At 40.3% G+C, this 18664-nt stretch overlaps 2 protein-coding genes across 4 annotated transcripts in view; one reads left to right on the forward strand and one right to left on the reverse strand.

Annotated features, from left to right (window-relative positions):
• Window positions 1-7629, forward strand: part of si:dkey-283b15.2 (neuronal pentraxin-1) — a 17695-nt gene extending 10066 nt beyond the window's left edge. The window contains exons 6-11 of one of the 3 annotated variants that reach the window (XM_067601350.1): window positions 1357-1403; window positions 1534-2316; window positions 3293-3788; window positions 4552-4805; window positions 6069-6248; window positions 6472-7629. In XM_067601350.1, coding sequence (XP_067457451.1) covers window positions 1612-2316; window positions 3293-3788; window positions 4552-4805; window positions 6069-6248; window positions 6472-6681 — 1845 coding nt within the window. In that variant the 5' untranslated portion in view covers window positions 1357-1403; window positions 1534-1611 and the 3' untranslated portion in view covers window positions 6682-7629. Of the gene's footprint in view, window positions 1-1356; window positions 2317-3292; window positions 3789-4551; window positions 4806-6068; window positions 6249-6471 lie in introns of all 3 variants that reach the window. The other 2 variants (XM_067601349.1, XM_067601351.1) reach the window with 2 other exon arrangements.
• A 399-nt stretch (window positions 7630-8028) lies between these two features.
• On the reverse strand, window positions 8029-18251 carry cyth2 (cytohesin 2). Its single transcript, XM_067601344.1, has 12 exons — window positions 18056-18251; window positions 14774-14924; window positions 14396-14462; window positions 14187-14305; window positions 14012-14092; window positions 13661-13773; window positions 12930-13078; window positions 12718-12829; window positions 11999-12075; window positions 11364-11435; window positions 11102-11256; window positions 8029-10983 (listed from the first exon to the last, which is right to left on the reverse strand). Exons 1-12 carry the CDS (start codon window positions 18120-18122, stop codon window positions 10896-10898), a joined length of 1251 nt encoding a protein of 416 aa, XP_067457445.1. The 5' UTR covers window positions 18123-18251; the 3' UTR covers window positions 8029-10895.
• Between the last annotated feature and the right edge of the window lie 413 nt (window positions 18252-18664).

The following is an 18664-nucleotide window of genomic DNA, read 5'->3' on the forward strand; positions in this document are numbered from 1 at the left end:
TTGGGACTAATCGCACTACTTAAATATCCACCTTGACCATATGGTGCAGGGATGGTGCGCGGCCCCAGTGTTCACCATGGATTAACACACACACACACACACACACACACACACACACACACACAGAAGCATGCACGGTTGAGAAAGCCCACTTATCTCTGGGTAAGTTAGTACAACAACTGTTTGCAATTAGGTTAATTGAGTGACCTGTGGGTGCTAATAAACTTAGGGCTAAACAGTGGAGATTGGGTGTGACACGGTTCTGTGCCTCGACCATCTGTCTCTCCTCTAAGCCCCGCAAATCACAACAGGAATCACAGAGACAAAGCACGTTTAGAACAAAGGTTGTTCAACCCTTTAGGTTAAAAAGAACAATATTACAAAGATGTTTTTAAATTAAAAATATATATTCATCTCCAGTTTTTGCAGCTGTAAAGAATTTTTGCACTGGCATTTGAGGAAATTTTAATAAAGGAGATCGTGATCTTTGTATCTTGGTCATATAGTACATATATATATATATATATACACTATATATATAAATGCAGCTATTTGTATTTTTTCAGCCTGTTTCATATTTGATGAATAACAGTAAATCATGTATGAACCATCAACACACACACACACACATACACACACACTGGAGAGGTTGCAAGCAACAGGTGGTCAGTGAGGTTTAGCCGCCACATCACGTGTGTGCCATTTCGAAATGCCGACATGTAAGGACATGTTGCAGTGCTCAGAGAGGTCAGCTACCCTTTATAATATGGACACATGCAATATAACATGGACTAAATATATTTTAAACATGAGAATATACATCCATAAATATTTAGAAGCATATGTGTCCTCAGTGCTGGTTCCCCGTTTTTTTATCGTCATCCGCTGGGTCAAACCCTTCATTAACCACCAAATTCAATGAATGAATATGTAGTTCGAAGTAAATAATAGTATGAGTCACTTTTTTACGCTACACTGTGGCCTTAAAACCATCTAACTCACATTGATAGTACTACCAAACATCTTAGCCAGCGCGGTCAGGATGTCACACCTCTGATTTGGACTAATCCTTGTCTGGACAAGCTCTGGTTGTTTTGGCACATGTCCATGTAAGTTTACTGGTCAAACAGACTGCAACGAACTGGGGCCAGCGACGTCACACTGACATCCACCATCCTGAAGAACTTTGATGTTTGTCAAACTGATTGAAAAGTGTTTGTCCTCCCTGTCAGAACACTAGAACCGCAAAAAAAGAAGTGACATATACAACAACTTTTGTTGCTCATATTATTGTTTTTGCTCTTTGCGGCTGCTTCTAAAAGATCATTATCTAACATCTGATGTTTTGTTTTACAGGATTATCCCGTTCTTCAGTGACGGAAAGAGAAAGACAACACAGCAAAGTAAAGCAAATTCTCTCACAGGACAAAGAAGTTAAAACTAATTTTAATTAGTTCCTCACAGATATGTGATTAATTCGTGGATGGAGATCTTTGTTATCGAGCTCTTCATGTCTCCTTTACAACAACACAGAAGTCAACATAACCTTTTCTCCAACTGGCATCACACATTTTGAAGTGAAGCTCTTTAGTCTTCGTGGCTGAACTGTGGATGGAGATCATGAGGAACTCTCAGCCTCTACACATGTCCACGCTCCTTGTTCCCATTGTGTTTTCTCTACTTTCACTCCTCCTCTGCCCTGCATCTGCCAACTCAGGGTCTGACTATGATCACGGAGCGCACCCGCGTTTCATATGCACCCCTATTCCCGTGGATGCAGACCCTGCCTGCTTCCCCACAGCAGGCCCAGGCGTAGGGGCAGCAGGGCCCAGCGGAGCAGGGCATCAAAGTGTACCTCCTGCTGGCTGGTGGGGGGCGAGTGAAGAGGCCAAAGCCACCATCCTCCACCTCAGGGAGAGCCTTGTCCAACAGAAAGAGACCATCCTGGACCAGAGGGAGACCATTAGAGAGCTGACCGCCAAGCTCACCCTGTGCGAGGGCTTCGGACGTGGCGCGAGGCCTCACGACAACCACCACGGCACGTCGCCGCACCCCCACCACGCGGGAGGAGCGGGCAGTCATCACACGTACACCGACGGTGGGCACTATAGCAACCAGCAGGGTCACCATGGAAACAGCAACCTCATACCGGACTCACCGCACTACCCCTCAGTGGGGGGGCAACGATCTGATGGAGGGCATAACAGCAACAACCATGGGAAGGATAAACATGTGACACCGGGGGAGATAACGTCGTCACCAGAGCAGATGGAGAGGATGCTGCATGCGCTGAAGGAGAGACTGGACAACCTGCAGGTGAGCAGCAACAGCAGGAAAATCTTTCAACTTTGTACTTGTAAATAAAGATGACTGTCGGACAAAAATATAGAAAGAAACAAAAGTGTAAATATCATATAGCTCACAAATAAATGAGGGTTGTGAATGAAGGAGAGATTGTGCTCATACATGGCTTTTCCTTGTTTAAATGCAGCAGTACTGTTATCACCGGATTGTTCACAGAATAATCAAATCCCAAAGTAGTGTGTACACTAAGTACATTAGACAAAGGAACATTTAATTACTTAATCGCATAAAGCCACTCACTGTATTGGCAAGAGAGCCGCTTGGTTTGTGTCCCTCAGTGGGCACTTCAGAGCACCAACAGGCTCAGAGGAGGACGTCACTGTCTGATCTGCTGAAGAAAGGGATTTAAAGATACTTTTTCACTTAACAATTAAGTGCAGATGTAAATTCTCTTACGATCCTGTTTTCTCTTTACTTCTACTTCTCGTTACTTGCTGTTTCTACCTGTCTACCGGCACTTTTATCCATCCTTTTTATTCTGTATTTCTCGCTTGGATCGCGATCACAGACAGATGTCAGGAGCTGTGGAGTGTAGCCAGGATGGCACGGGTCTAAGATCAGAAGTAATTATCGTGATCTCCCTTGACAGAGTGGTAATCAGGGCACGCACCAAGACAAAGCCAGGATTACCTGAGTGGAAGAGAAGCAGCGGCAGATGCAGGAAGAAAAGATGACTGTTGAGAGGAGAACGAACAGCAAAGCATAACTGACTCTTGCATTTGACATTACAAGGTTGTTAGTGAGTGTGAGTATCAGGGTTAGGGGGGTCCAAAGAAGCACAACAGACACACAAGGGCTCTGTAAGGCTTGTAGGTGATGGACCACCACATGCTCCTGTGACCTCTGATGCCTTCGTCTTCTCTGTATTAAGTAGGAAGTGATTTTGTACATTTTTATCAAGACCTCATCTCTGTTTTTTCACCCTCAGCAGAAGAGGAACACATCTATCACCTACTCCAGCTCTCTGAAGGAGCTGCTGCAGAGGAAGATCAATGCTCTCGAGCAGCAGCTGCACCATCGCACCGCCGCCCTTGGTGGCCCGGAGCATCACGACGACGACAGCGGCCACCGAGACAACGGGGACCATCACGATGACGATCACCACGGTGACGGGCACCCGAATGAACATAAGGATGACCACAATGATCACAGTGACAGTGGAAACCACGCTGACCACCATGAGGACAGCCACAACGATGACCATCATGATGGAGACGGAGATGACGGAGATGACGGAGATGACGACCATGATGACCACGACGACCACGACGACCACAATGACAACCACTATGATGATGAGCACCACAGTAACGAAGCAGACAGTCACAGTTACCTTCCACACACAGGATACAGAGCTCCAGGCCCGAGGGCAGGTTTCCACTCAAATAAACTGGAAACGATACTCAATCAGCTGCACCTCTCAGGTACACAACATTATAACGTGACAATAAGAATAAGAACAACTAGTTATTTCAAGTTCTTATTCAAGAGGCAGCACTAGTTATAAATATGTAAGTATTGTAATTGTGTTCTGCAGATGCACAGCTTCCCAAAGAGAAATGTTGTATGAAAGAAACCCACAAGCTAGCTGTGAAAGTTCAAACCAGAATGTTTTTCTTTTGTTTGGTAATAATTCAAACACATTTTTCTAAAAAGATGCATATTATGTTTTTTTTCTTCCATTTTCAAAGGCAATCCTCAACATGTGTGTTTCTTTCTTTCATTATCTTCTTATTTTATATTCAAAACAGGAATGATTCAAATTCATTTTTGACCTTGGAAATGACAAAACAATCTCACCTCAAGGTTCATTTAGTATCTGGTTTGGAGCTTTCAACCCTATCACGGGACCTTCCTCAGCAAGTATCTTCAAACTTCAAACACCATCTGTTTCCAGGGTCAAGAATGAACTATGAATTTAAAAGTGTAAGAGAAGGTTTTCTGACACAAGGTCGCCTCCTTCCAAGGTGCACAGAGAAGAGAAATAGTCTGAGGAGGCCAAAACATCAGCAACACTAAATAAATAACAGTTTTATTATGAGACCAGCGTGTTTCAGCTTGTGACTAATATGATCATTTAAAGCTGCTCTTTATACACAAGTGTTACTGGAGTTTTTACTCAAATTTTAAGCCAACATGGAGGAGAAAAACTGACTTCCTCATGTCATTTTTTTTCTTCAAAAACAGGTTCCAACAGGAAGAAACCCAAAAGTCCCGATGCCTTCCAGATTAGTTTCCCCATGAGAACCAACTACATGTACGGACGGGTGAAGAGGACTCTGCTTCAGGAGATCTTCGCTCTGACTTTGTGTCTGTGGATCAAGGCAGGCGTGGGGCCCGGCCTGGGGACGCCCTTCTCTTACTCCGCACCTGGACAGGCCAACGAGCTAGTGCTCATTGAGTGGGGCAACAACCCCATGGAGCTGCTGATTGACGACAAGGTGAGAGAAAAAACATACAAACCCTGCAGCACTCGTGGGTTAAAGTGGGTGTGTGTTTACTTTGTTAAGGGCGCTAAAATAATATTTTCTCAATCAGAATCGCACTGTGAGTAATGAGAACCTGCTTCAACACACAGTTATACAGCTTTGGTTATTTCACAAGAGATTTCTGTATTTGTGGTTTTCTTTTTGAGTTTTTTTTGCTCTTCTCACTGGTCTATGGGTGGGAAAAGGTGATGTTGCATACTTCTGTCCACCAATCAGAATCCGATGACACCTCGTTGGTTGTTTGATCGCTGTCGATCTGATCAAACTACCCACATAATCTTTAACTCTTAATAAATAATACTTAAAGATGCTTTTTTTAAACTTTTGATTGTTGCTTAATTAGTCATGAATATTTCATCATGTAGATACTTAAAGTCATAGTGAAACCGAAGTCAGAGCTTCTTTAGCTTCTGTACTGTGATGTGTTTCCCAGTGAAACAGAATATACGGGCGATGTAAAATCATAGGAGACATTTAAAATTGAATCCTTCAGATATGATTGGGCTGCTAAAAGGTGAGTGTGGTTTAGTGAATACAGAGCAATAGAGAGCTGTGAAGGACTGTTGACCTCCACCCAAAGAAAAAATAATAAACATGACCTCAGCCACATTCTTTTGGACATGAAAACAAAGTTTTTGACTACTGATATCCAAACATACACCTCCCCTTATGATATTTGGCTAACTACTATGACCCACAAGCAGTTAAGTGTAGTTTTAAATGATGGTGTGGGTAGCTAGTTAAGAATTAACACAGGATTAAAACTGGGAAATGTGTTTTTTTAATTTCACTATGTATTTAATACTTGAAGTCAAGTTTTCAGGGGCTTTAAAAATCAGGTATGTGCTCGTCAGCTGAGCTCCAAGACTGCACCTGCTGTCAAACTCCTTCTGAATATCTAAAATGTCACTGAAGAAGGATGAATTATAGGAGGAGAGACAGTGGTGGTCTAGCTGAGCTGTTTGAGATCCCTGCTGAGGAGTCCTTAAACAAGACACTGAACATTTTTTTACTTAAGGGTTGCTCGTAGGCTGTTTAAACACTCTTTCCTTGCCTATGAAAGCTATATGTTTAAGTTTTTGTCTTTTTGAGGAACTTGCTGGCCGATGAGATGGATCAGCTTATCAACTAACTGTGTTCTTCTGTACCTCGGTACTTATCATCCCGGGACACGTTTATATTAGTGCTTCACAATCTTCACCATCTCGTCCCCAGGCGGTGACGCTACCTCTATCTCTGAGTGATGAGAAGTGGCATCACGTGTGCGTTACCTGGTCAACACGCGACGGACACTGGGAGGCCTACCAGGACGGGGTGCAGAGGGGGTCCGGGATCAATCTTTCCCCCTGGCATCCCATCAAACCTGGAGGGGTCTTCGTCCTGGGACAGGAACAGGTAAAGACAAAGCGAGTTATTCTTTGCAGATGCACATATTACAGATGCAGACAAACCTTTACAAAAGAGCAAATGTAACCAAAAAGTCCACATTTCAGATTTTATTTAACTTGACCACTGATTCTGACTTTTTATGTATTATATCAGAAATGTGAGCATCGATGTATCCTTTATGTGCTGTAAACTAATGATGTGTCCTAACCCTTGTGTCTCTCCTCCTCAGGACACTCTGGGAGGCCGTTTCGATGCCACGCAGTCCTTCGTGGGCGAGATGTCAGACCTGCACATGTGGTCTCATGTCCTGAGCTCCAGTGACATCTACAGCCTGGCCTCCTGCGGCAGCCACCTCAGAGGTGATGTCATCGCTTGGTCCGACACAGAGGTGGAGCTTCACGGAGGCGTCGCCAGATACCCCTTTGACACCTGTCACTGAGAGGGGATATACTGGAACGCACTGAGACAATGTATCATCCAATAGAAAGTAAAGACATTGAAGGAGGTTCAAGGACAAAGTTACTCAGGATGATTGTTCAGTGGCACAGAATCTTCCCGACTCAGAATCAATGCCTTCCTTTGAACTTAATCACTTTTTCTTAAAAAAGACAGAAGAAAAATGTAAAAATATGTGATTAATGTGTATATACTTAGTTAGTTATAATGTAATCATGAGTGAGTGTTTTATTTTAAACAGACAAGTGCTGTATGTGACATATTGTCATGTTGTTAATACTGAAAGGTCTCTGATCATGTTAGTAGACCTTTTAATGGGTTCTGTTGTGGTGAAGTGAGAAACTGTATGTTGTTAGTTTGAAATGTGCTCAGAAAAACATTTCTAATCCGGATTCTCTTTTTAAAAGGTTTCCACGGACAATACAGCTAAATAACCAAAGAAATGAGTAGAATTAACTTGTGTTACACTTTTTGTAATTTTAAATGATCTATGTATCATAGATAGATTGGTGTTTTATCTCCAGGAGACTTGCTGGAAAGTTTGTTGGACAGAATTTAGTTTTACAGCCGCTGCTGGTTTTTACATTTTTAACATGGACTCAGCATGATGTTGTTCCAGCATTGCAGCTTTAAAAAAAACATTTAATTATTCATGTTTTTTAAACTTTTATATATTCTAAAATGCATTTGTTTCTTGAACAAATTGCTGACATGTATCGCATTTTTCCAGTAACATTTTATCTTTTTTGAAATGTAATGTAATGTAATAAAGTCATTGTGGCTTTTTAATATCTTAAATGATTTGGCCTTGATTGTACATTTATTAATGTACTGTATATAAAACAGTTTCAGCCATGTTAGAACTGACATGTTGTCATTTAGTTTTTCTTTAAAAAGTGTTATGAAAATGTAAATAAAAACATGGAAGATGTCTTAGTTTTTCATTCTTTGTGGAGTTCAAACACAAAACCGATGGAGTTGATCAAGAGTGCTGATAACATTTCTGTTGGGCTGTTTTCATGTTTTCATGCATAATATTAACGTTAATCCTGGTCAGACACACATTCACAACGCAGCCATGAAGCCCTGAAGAGCTTTTATGACTCACTGATGTGCAGAGAGACACCTGATGATCAGTTTGACCTCTTTAAGTCAAGAAACCCACCCAGACAGTCACAGACCAAAAGTAATATTCTTCTCAATTACTTATGACAGCTACTAATACTGAAAAAGGACCCAAATCAATACTGAATTTACCAGGTTTTAATCTATAATAATAACTCACCTCACAGCTACAATAAGACAGAATAAAAACACGTCCACCAGTCCGTCATCTCCGTTTACCTCTTTATTGTTACACAGTAGTTTACTGGCACCAATGTTTTGTGGTTTTTCCTTTTGCTACATTTACAGATGATCTATCCATCTTCACCTCACAGTAAATAAAAAATAAATAAATACAAAATAAACACATTTTTTTCTGAAAGAGGTGGCTCTGGGGTCAAAGGAACCAGAGACAGAGGCCCCAGTTTCAGTTGGATCATTTCATTATTTTGTTTAATGGAAACATTTGTTGTCCCAAAAGGGTTATTTTTTTTGGCAACTTTGCACTTCAAGAATACCCAGAGAGCGAAGGCCTACAGACAGTCCATGTGATGTGCCGAAACACACAGAAGCACTAACATGGAAATATCAAGTTAGGCCTTTGTCAGTTTTACATTTGGGGAAAGATATAGGAGTTAAAGGCGACCCCACATCTGTACTGGGAAGAACCAATCATTTGCTGTGTTTTTAAATTAAGGTCTATGTGTTTCGATAACAGAGAAAAGACCCCATTCAGCTTCATGCAACATGATCTTTATCAAGTGAACAAAATTAAGCTCAAAAATACAGTACATGTTGGTCAGAAACTGTTGCTGCTGTAGCTGGAACTGACCAGTGGATGGCGTCATAGTTCTACACAGTTAATGGTTCAATCCATCAGCATATTGCTGTGTGTATGTTCACCAGTAGAGGGCGCTACAGAGTGTTGTAGAGTATTGTCAGTCAAAAGAACAGCATTTTACTCCAAAATGCTAAAATTGATAAAGTGCAGAAGACATTTACTGTAGCGCTGCTATTATTCCTACCATCTAAAAATGCCTTTTTCAATACAGTTCTGAAAATAACAGTTTACTGAATAAATCTATCACTGGACACAAATCTAAAATTGTTACCGATTCATTACATCTGAATAATCTTACTGTCACATAATGAATCAACGATTTATTAGTGTTCCTTGTTTTGTTTACTGTAGTATGATGATATTTTTTTTTATTTCGCCTGATGAAGAGCTTCTTTACACTTCAGGTGGACACCGGGCAGCACAGGAAACAAAGATATACTGAATATTAGTTCAACAGATCACTGCTTGTGCTTCACTGAGTCTGATTCACTGGAATCAGACTACAAACATCTTTTCAATAACTTCTTAATTTTCAAAGTAAGAACAATCAATCAGGATAATTTATGCATAAATCAACTTCCACATTAACTGTAAATCTTCCTCTAGTCAACAGGGAACACTAACACTTTTTAAATCAGTGCACTAGCATGATCGGCGACGCGTCGGTAACGACGACCGATGTCTCCGTTTATCAACATGCAGTCCTACAGTAGCTCGTACAAAAATTGTTTTTTAACAAAAGATAAAGAATAAATTAAATTATTTCTATGTGTATCGTAAACAAATATGCTAACATCTATTTACAAAAAAAGTATACATTGTAATGAGCTGCCTTTGTGATTTCTTGAAACTAACTATAGCGGACAAACCTGATTCTAACAGGTAAATGTTATTACTAAATGAGAGAGATGTCAGTGTTCACCTTGAGCAGGAAGGAAATGATTTGTGGCATGCCATAACATTACATCACATGATGATCATTGCTCAGTGTAGTGTTAGAAAGGAATTGTTAACAAGCCTCCGGACTGATACTACAGTTTTCTACTCCGCTATTGCTGAAACATGTTTTAAAAAAACATGCTAAGAAACACATATGTTGTCTCAGTGAGCTGAAACAAGCAGCTAACTGCAAGAGAAGTTACTAGTCTTTGTCTCCTAAATCAGCTTCTTGCCTTCAAAACCGACCGTACTTGAAGATCAACAGTAACTTGGCGCTATAATTCATGTGTAAATATAAACAGTGATGAGCAGTGACATTTTCCTCACATTATGGTAACAGTATTTAAGTGTAGACAGTACTAATGTGTATCAAAGCTATAGAGTGTACTATAGGAAGCAATGGGCACGTCTCAGTCAACTGAAATCATTTCCTGCTTTGTTTGCATTTGATTTCAACTGATTCCTCAATTCTCTCTCTAACTGAAAATAAAACTGTGTAGCGTTTGTTTGATTAGTGAATTCACATTTTGTCTGGGGGCAAGCACAATCAAGAAAGGCAATTTCTCATTTAGGCGGCATCAATAAATGTGAAAGAAGACCTCACATGAACTGAAGCTGCTTGCTACCCTGAATAAGACCATGTTCACGCTAATGAAAATACACCTCGTAAAGGGTTTCAGGCCACATTAGTATTTTCAGATAGTGCTCCAAAGGTCCACCATACACACTGAAAAGCCAATAAAGTAGAAGAATACAAATTTCTTCAATAAAGTACAAGCTGCTTCAGCCGTCAGCATTGCGCATTTCTGCTGAGCAACTTTCTGCTGTTTTTAAAGTTACCTTTGTTGTTTACAGAGCAGTGTGGTTTTCAAATCTTCATTTTTTTGTCATGTGCGGATGAAAGGCAAAAACAGGAAAAACCTGTTTTTCAAAATCATCTCCATTAGTGTGAACACGGCCTAAGACACGTTTCATCGTTTGCTTAAATGCTGAACAAGAGAGAGGAATGTGGTGAGAAGACGGAACAGACGTGTGCTCTGGCTGTAGTGTGTCAGGTTGTATATAGCAGTAGTGTAAGGACCAAGGTAACAGAGGCAGCCACAGCGAGCGTGCGGCTTTCTAAAGTCTGGTAGACGGCATAGCAAAGGCGCCTTTGTATCAGAGAGAGGATGTGCTTTGGGGATTGGGGGAAGGTGAGGTAAGAAAATGTATGAACAGGTAGTGAGGAGTAGGGACAGAAACACATGTCCCATGTTGGAAGGAGAGATGAGAAGGAGAGAGGAAGACAGGGAAAGATGAATGAAGGGAATCATCTATGGTTGTTCCTCTTTCTTCTTCAGTGATATACGTTTCTTCCTGGCAGCAAGCATTTCGTAGAAGGGATCAACGCTGACAGCGGATCTGGAAAAATAACGACAAAATGTTACTCAGAGGGAGGATCATCCAAAATATTGACAATAGAAGGAACAGGCCAGTGTACTACTAGTTTTCTTGTGACGTTATCCTTTCATTTACATACTTGATGCTGTGGATCCATTCGTCCTTCTCCTCAGGTGTGGGGGCGGAGATACGGTACACCATGTGGTTCCCCTCCACTACCCTCCCATCAGCCTCCGTCTTACACGCCTTAATCAGCTGACCGCGATTGTTGGGGATGTACAACTCGAAGCAGTTCTGTTGGGAGAAAGGCAAAGACCTTGGCTAAACAATCATAACACACCTACACCTCACTGCAAAAAGTATAATGTGACAACAGCGTGACAGCAGGAATCTGAGCGTACCGGTTTCCTCGGGTCTTCTACCTCTCGGATGCTAAGGTTCTCCAAAGGAATGATACCTCGCGGTTCCTTGTCCTGTTAGTGAAACACACATTCAGAAGGCTTTTATCTAGTGTGTGTTTTCTATGTCTAAGTGTTTCATATCAGTCCCTGAAGGAAGTCCAGAGTGCAAGGATAAAATTGTAATTCTCTTTAATGCCAGCTGTTTTCCAGAAGTAGTGTCTTTCTGACGTCATGTCTTATGACTCGTCTGACTTGTGTCTCCTTTGTTTTTACTGTGTGTAACTAGTTTCCCCTCTGTGGATTAATAAAATTATGCATCTAAACCTCAAATTCAGCAACCCAGTTTTCTGGCAGATTCATTATTACCACTGGGACTTTTTTCACTTCAAATAATATTTTCTGGCCCCCGATAAGTTCCAACAAACACTCCAATATTTTCCAGAAACCTTGCAATTTTGAACATTACCACAATACATGAATAACAGTACGAAAAATGTCTAAAACTAAGGCAATAAAGAGATTTCAGGCCATAATAAACATATAAAACCTATTTAGATCATGTTGGGACAGTTTAATGCATCTATAAGAGGTGATAGTGTAAAATTCACAAACATTGAATGTGTTCACAGACTTACTGTGGTGTATTCAAAGTAATAAAGGCAGTTGTCTGTGAGAATGAACCATCGCCTTTTCCAGGTTTTCACTCGTCCCCCTGAAACACAACAACAAAGTCATGACAATGTGTGAGAGAAGAGGAAAATCTGGGACCTAAAGGGGTCATAGTTGAAAGGATAGTACTCTACAATCTCTACATTCTTAAATCTAACTATGAAGCTAATTTTTCTACAACTTTATAACTACAACAACTCTGCCAGTACATACCTCCTGAGAAAACAAGCAGCGGCAGTAGAGGGTGGAAATCGCAGGGCAGAAGCAGAGACAGAAGGGACCAGAGGATTTAGAGGGAGACGGTGGACAAAGAGAGAGAGAGAGAGAGAGACGGGGGAGGAAGAAGAGAAGGAGAGGAAGAGAGATCATATTAGTGACACATGGATCACAGGCCCCGCCATGCAAAAGAAAACAATCAGACTTTAGGCTGCCAAGAAAGTGAGTCATCATCATCATCATGCTATGGCAATGTTCAAATGCCACAACACTGTGAATTAGAGGCAAAGAGACGACAGGATCATCATAGAACAAAGACTTAGAAGAGAACAGAGTACAGTAGCGTACAGCATTAACTTACATCAGTAACATTGACATACTCTATTTGTCAGAAGAAGAGTTCAATTGTATATGATCAGTGTTAAAACCAACATGTGGGGCAGCAGTGATCCCTAACAAAGCATCTCACCAAGTTTGAGAAGCCAGCCCTCTCTGTCGGGGTTGAAGAAGGTGTGTGTCAGGTCATTGCCGTCATCCTCCGGGATCTTAAAGGGCTCATTTTTAATGCTTTCGTAGAGATTCTGGGGTAAAAGATAAGAAAAGGGTCATTTGAACTCTCCCATCAACAACACACCTGACTTTATCGTCTACAAAGACAAAACAACACGGAACTCATCGTACCCTGAGCAGGTCCTCCGGCAGGTCTCCCCCCTCGTTGATGCCTCGGTTCATCGAGATGAAGCGGTCCACTCCAGGTTTGTCCCTCACATTCGGGTTATGGAGGCTGGTGTTCAGCATAATGATGGCAAATGACAGCACGTAACATGTGTCTGGGGAAAAGGAGGGAAATGCAAGAAGAATACAGCAGCGCTGAGTTGCACAAATTACTCAAATTGCTAATTTAACAAATTTACCTTTAATAGCAGAAAATGCACCAAAACTGTTTTTAATTGATAAAAAAAAATACTGCTTTTGGTTACTACTACAACCCTCTCTGAAAACAAAAAGGCTGCTTTTTGTTTCAAAAAAGGGAATGATGAACATACTTCATCATATATTTAACAATTTAAGTAAATATTTAATAAAAACACAAACAGGTTTTACTGAACAACAGTGTTAAAGAATTGGCAGATTCTTTAGCCTTACTAATCAGATCATTACTGGTAAGGAGCTCATCTTTAGTGTGAGCACACTTTGTGGGTGGACACTTTATTTTGACTTTCCATTGACAACAGGAATGCAAATAACTGTCCATAAAATGTGCTCTCATAACAAAAGGGAGTGCCCTTTCCAGTGAACATAACACAAACACATAAAAGTCCAAACAACCAAAAGTAGTTTGGTAGCATATTAACATCAGTACAATTTACAAAACTACTTGAAATACAGTGTGATAGTGAGTTTGTGTCTACCGGTGCTCTGGAAGACGCCGGGGTTGCAGTGGCAGTATCTCTGAGCGAAGGCCTCCATCATTCTGTCAATCTTCTGGGCTTCACCAGGCAAACGGAAACTCCACAGGAATTGTCTGCAGTGGACAGGTCGACGTTTAGGTCAAATCAGAGAGAACAAATTTGCCAAATCAAGGCAGCGTTACACAGCAAACACAATAACAGTCTGCTCTCTCGTGTCATTTCTTACCCTCCTACCTTGATGTAACTTTGAGAGTGGGATTTTCCACTGTTGAGAAGGCTTTCCAGGATACCATACAAAACATTTTGTCCTTGTTTCAAAACAAAAAAACATGCCCAGTGGACAAAGTTTACCTGAGGGCCTGGACGAGGTTGAGATCAGTGAACTCGTGGAGGTCAACGAAAGCCTGAAGAACTTTAATGTTGAAGTCGTCCCTGCAGTACAGCAGCAACAGAGAGATCACAGTTAAAAAGGGACTGATATGTAAGGAAAAGAAGAAAACATGGAGGATATTTTGTGATCCGGCACCTTTCTCCGAGATAATCTCCTATAGCAGTCTTGTTGAGGCCCTCTCCTTTGTAAAGGAACTGAGCGATGTCCTCTGGGGTGTGTCTGAGCAGCTCGTTCTCCACAAGAAACACGATACCCTGCAGAGACGGTAAAGAGTCGGTCACAACACACCTTGATTAAGAGTCAAACAGGCTACAGCTGTAAGTCTACTAAGGAGTTTTTTTTACCTTTTTAGGGTCCATGTTGAATTTCTTCCTTCCCATTGCCACATGCCTACTTTTCTGTAGAGTTTTACTGTAGAGTGGAAAAAGTGAGAAGTGAGAGGAAATAAAAAACGGCTGGTGATGCAATCAAATCACATCCTCACATTCAACAATAACGGTAAGAGATCAGAGGTTAAAAAGACAGTTTCGATTTTAATCACCAAGATCACATGAAAAAAATATTGCGATACTTAAGAGCACAGCAACTGGATACAGTAGTAAATTGTGAGAATTCACAGGCTCATCATGTACACATGCTATATGAAAAAATGTCATATTTGATTATGTTCCTATATAATTGGTATATATTGGAGGTACTACTGTGCATTTTGTTCTTCTTACCTGCCCTCTGTGCTGGTCTCCAGTCCCTCCACCTCTAAAATGGCTTCTCTTAATTCCTCTCTGAGCCTCTGGATCTCCTGCAGCAGGACGCCCTTCCTCCTGCGGATGTCCTCCAGCTCAGAGCGCTCCTCTGGGCTCAGGTCTACTGGGACTGTAAGGGAAGAGAGGAAGAATAACTTCATTACCTCTGCTGCTGCAGGTATAACAATAACTAACTGTGCCCAAACAATCTATGTCAGAAGTCTGTCTTTATTAGTCACATAAAAAACAATAAAATATAACTATTTTGAGACCTGCATTGTTACTCAAATTGGTTTTGACCAACTCCCTCAGTCAATGTGTAACAATGGAAAGGAGAAAGGAGGGAAAGTAATAGCAGCAACTGAAGTTAACAAGGATAAATATAAAACATGCAACAGAAAGACACTGGATGAGCCTCTTTACACAAATTGATCAACATTTACAAACGACCTCAGTGTCTCCTTTTTGTCTGTCCTACATTTTTCTTGTCTCACTGACACCTCTTTATAGCTCCCAGTTAGTCTGTGCAATCTGTGAAAAAAATACTAAAAACCAACCAGAATCATTACAATATATTGAATCAGAGTATTAACACTAACAACTGACAGACTTGTCCACTAACAGGTGAGACAAACACTTAATGGACTCATCAGAAACCAACATAGAAAAAGGCAACAAGACTACTGTAAAACATTAACCGAAAGGGGGAAAAAAGAAACAACTGCAGGGGTTTTATTCTCAAATACTCCCTGACAATCAGTGTTCACTCATACAATGAATATATCTGGCAGCCTACTTAAATAGCCCCGACCTCATTTTAAAATATCCAGCTCAAATCGAAACCTGGAGATTCAGAATCTAAATTTCTAGAGACCCCTCTAAAACCTTCTTACTACAAAGACCCTACTTTGATTGAGAAACTGCTTGACAAAAGCATCTGACAAATGAGTGAATAAATAAATATGAGTGGGGTTCCAATAGCATTATGTTGGTAAAATACACAGATTTGTTAAAAGCTTTGGTTAAACTAAACAACAAAAAATATTTTCTCATTAGTAGTATCACTGCTTGGGTTTTTGTAAGTCAGGGTATTAAGATATCCCACCAAGATTTCAGCCACCAGCACAAAACAATGACAGTGAATGGATTTTCATTTGTGGTGTTGTAAAATGACATTTTAAAAACTCAACAGCAACATTTCTTTCCTGAAACAATGTCCTGTTGACTCTCGCTATGAGTGGTTTTCACTGGAACTACTTTCTACTGCAGACACAGTTTCTATGAAAACTGTCCACTGTGAGGTACTTATGGTGAAAAGGAAGACAAGTCTTAATGCTTAGATATTTATCTAATGTCCATCAAGTCAAAGAAAAACTTTCAGCTCATCTAGGAGACATAAACACAATATTAACTAGATAATGTAACGTTATAATTATTTATTGGTCATCTTAAAGGCTGCATTACAGTAGTTTCACAATTTTCTCATTTTATTTGACAAAACATGGATCTACTTGTTTGGCCAACGTAAGAATATTACATTTTTCAAAAATACTTGTGCATAAATGTCTTCTGACAGCACAAATTAACTTGGTTAGACTTGGACACTCAGTTGACAGTTTATTAGGTACGTTTAACTATAACTAAGGCAGTCTAATAAAATATTGCAATACATAAAACTCTACTTAAGATTATAATGCTGGTTTTTTTTATTAAAAGCAGTTTTAATTCAAACATTATGGTAATTTTGGGGCTGTACTTTGTGGTGCCATTGAATTTCAGAAACAACTCTCTGTATAATGTGATACAATTCAACAACACTACAAACTACAACCAGGAAAATAACCATAAAGTTGAACCAGTACCCAATTCAACAAAAACTGAACATTATAACCTTCATGGAGGTAGAATTTATTGCAGGGCAGTTATATTATATTGCATTAGTTTTAGCAGGTTGACCTAACAATCTAGTAACTGTGTGTAAGTCATAAATCTGTAATACAGCCACATCTACTATATTCATGATGGGTTTACAATTTTTCAAGTCTGTCTTAAAACAACAGTCAGGTGCCCAAATGAACATTGAAACAGGTTTTTTTCTTGCAGTAATCATTCCTCCTGTTTACACTGACCATTAGAAGATCCGTTCATAATGCACTTCAAATTTAAGTGATGGAGGACAAAATCCATAAGCCTCCTTCTGTTCAAAAATATATTTAAAAGTTTATATGAAGCAAATATGAATCTTTAGCCGTCCAAATGAGTCAAATCAAGTAGATATCTTTCAAATACAGAGGGAATTTGATGCTAAAAAGACTGTAAATGTGGCAGATATCCACTTGATATGACTAACTCAGACTGTTGAAGCCTCATATAAGCTTCAGATAAACTTTCAAATACATTTTTGCTCAAAATGACTGTGTGGACACACTGCGGCTTTTGGCCTCCAACACTTACATTGAAAGCACATTTGAGGGGGATCTTTTTATTGCCAGTATGGACAGGAGGAATGATTACAGCAAGGAAAACCTCCATCAGTGTTCATACGGGCACCTGACTGGTTTAAGACAGACTTGAAGATTGTGAAGCTGTCCTTTAAGGCTGAAATGTTTGTTTTTTGTCAAAAGACAATTAATAGCAGGTTGACCTAACAATCTAGCAACTGTGTGTGAATCACAAACCTATAATGCAGCCATATCTTCTATATTAAGGTAATAAAAATAATATCGTGATGAAAGTCGCAGCTTGTGATCAGCAGTGGCTGGCAGCCACCAAAACCTCCCAGACCAGTGTGAAGTCTACAAAACAAACAGCTGCTCGACACCACAACAACCACGCCCACAGTCTGGATTAACTGAACGGCTCATACAAGAGAAAACAGGGTGTATTTCACATAAGGTGCACGGTTAAAATAGTATAAGTAATTTATACAAGCCCCTGTGCAAGTTGGTGGAAGGTTAGGGTGTTAACTGACGGCAGCTGAAACGTTATCTCCGAGCACACAGCGAAACAATCAATATTTAGTTAGCGTCTGGCTACGCTAATGCAGCTATGTGACTATAATGTGGTTCACACGTAACCCATACTTCTCCGGAAAAGACGGCAAAACGTTAATTTTCAACCATTTTCATTTAAATGCTCAAGAGACTGGTCAGAGTGTCACACCTGAGCAAATATTCTGAGCCAGTAGCTGTTAGCTTACACAGCTAGCTTCAGTTAGCTAAAGATAGCCTGAGCAAACGGCTCCTCAGCAGAGACACTTACTGTAGTCCAGGTCATCCATTTTGGGCGCTTTACTTTTAGGCATAAATATTTCAGAGTCGACTGTCATTCAATATCAGAAAATTATGGATATATGTGTAAATATATCCTCAAAACTAAAGGGAAAAATATAGACAACCTCCTGGTGTCGTAATGTTGGGCCGGAGACAAAGAAGGTGGCGACACCGGAAGCGCTGTCTGACTTTCGAGGAGTCTACTTCCGGTCAGCTGGTTTTGAGAATGTAATATTTTACAGTGATATTTGAAGGAGAGCTAGTGACATCAAGTTTGACATTAATGTATAAATACAAGTGGTGGAAGAAGTATTCAGATCCTTTACTGAAGTAAAAGTACCAACACAGCAATGTAAAAATATTCCATTACAAGTAAAAGTATTCATTTCATCCCTCTGACTGATATAATATTATATATGACATCATTAGATTATTAATACTGAAGCATCAGTGTTAGAGCAGCATGTTACTGTTGTAGCTGCTTGAGGTGGAGCTAGTTTCAACTACTTTATATACAGTTAGCTAGTTTAGTCCAGTGGTTCCTAACCTAGGGGTAAGGTCCCTCCAAAGGGTCACTAGATAAATCTGAGGGGTCGTG

The sequence above is a fragment of the Thunnus thynnus genome, chromosome 10, assembly GCF_963924715.1.
Source record: "Thunnus thynnus chromosome 10, fThuThy2.1, whole genome shotgun sequence".
In the NCBI taxonomy this organism is placed as follows: Eukaryota; Metazoa; Chordata; class Actinopteri; order Scombriformes; family Scombridae; genus Thunnus; species Thunnus thynnus.

What these genes read in the sequence shown, in the direction of transcription:
- cyth2 (XM_067601344.1), bottom strand. Translation starts at nt 18,122, where the DNA reads ATGACAGTCGACTCTGAAATATTTATGCCTAAAAGTAAAGCGCCCAAA. An exon ending in GGGCTGGCTTCTCAAACTTG is followed by an intron (nt 12,076 to 12,717) that starts GTGAGATGCTTT and finishes GTTGTGTTTCAG; the next exon opens with GGGGACGAGTGAAAACCTGG. An exon ending in ATTACTTTGAATACACCACA is followed by an intron (nt 11,436 to 11,998) that starts GTAAGTCTGTGA and finishes TTTCACTAACAG; the next exon opens with GACAAGGAACCGCGAGGTAT.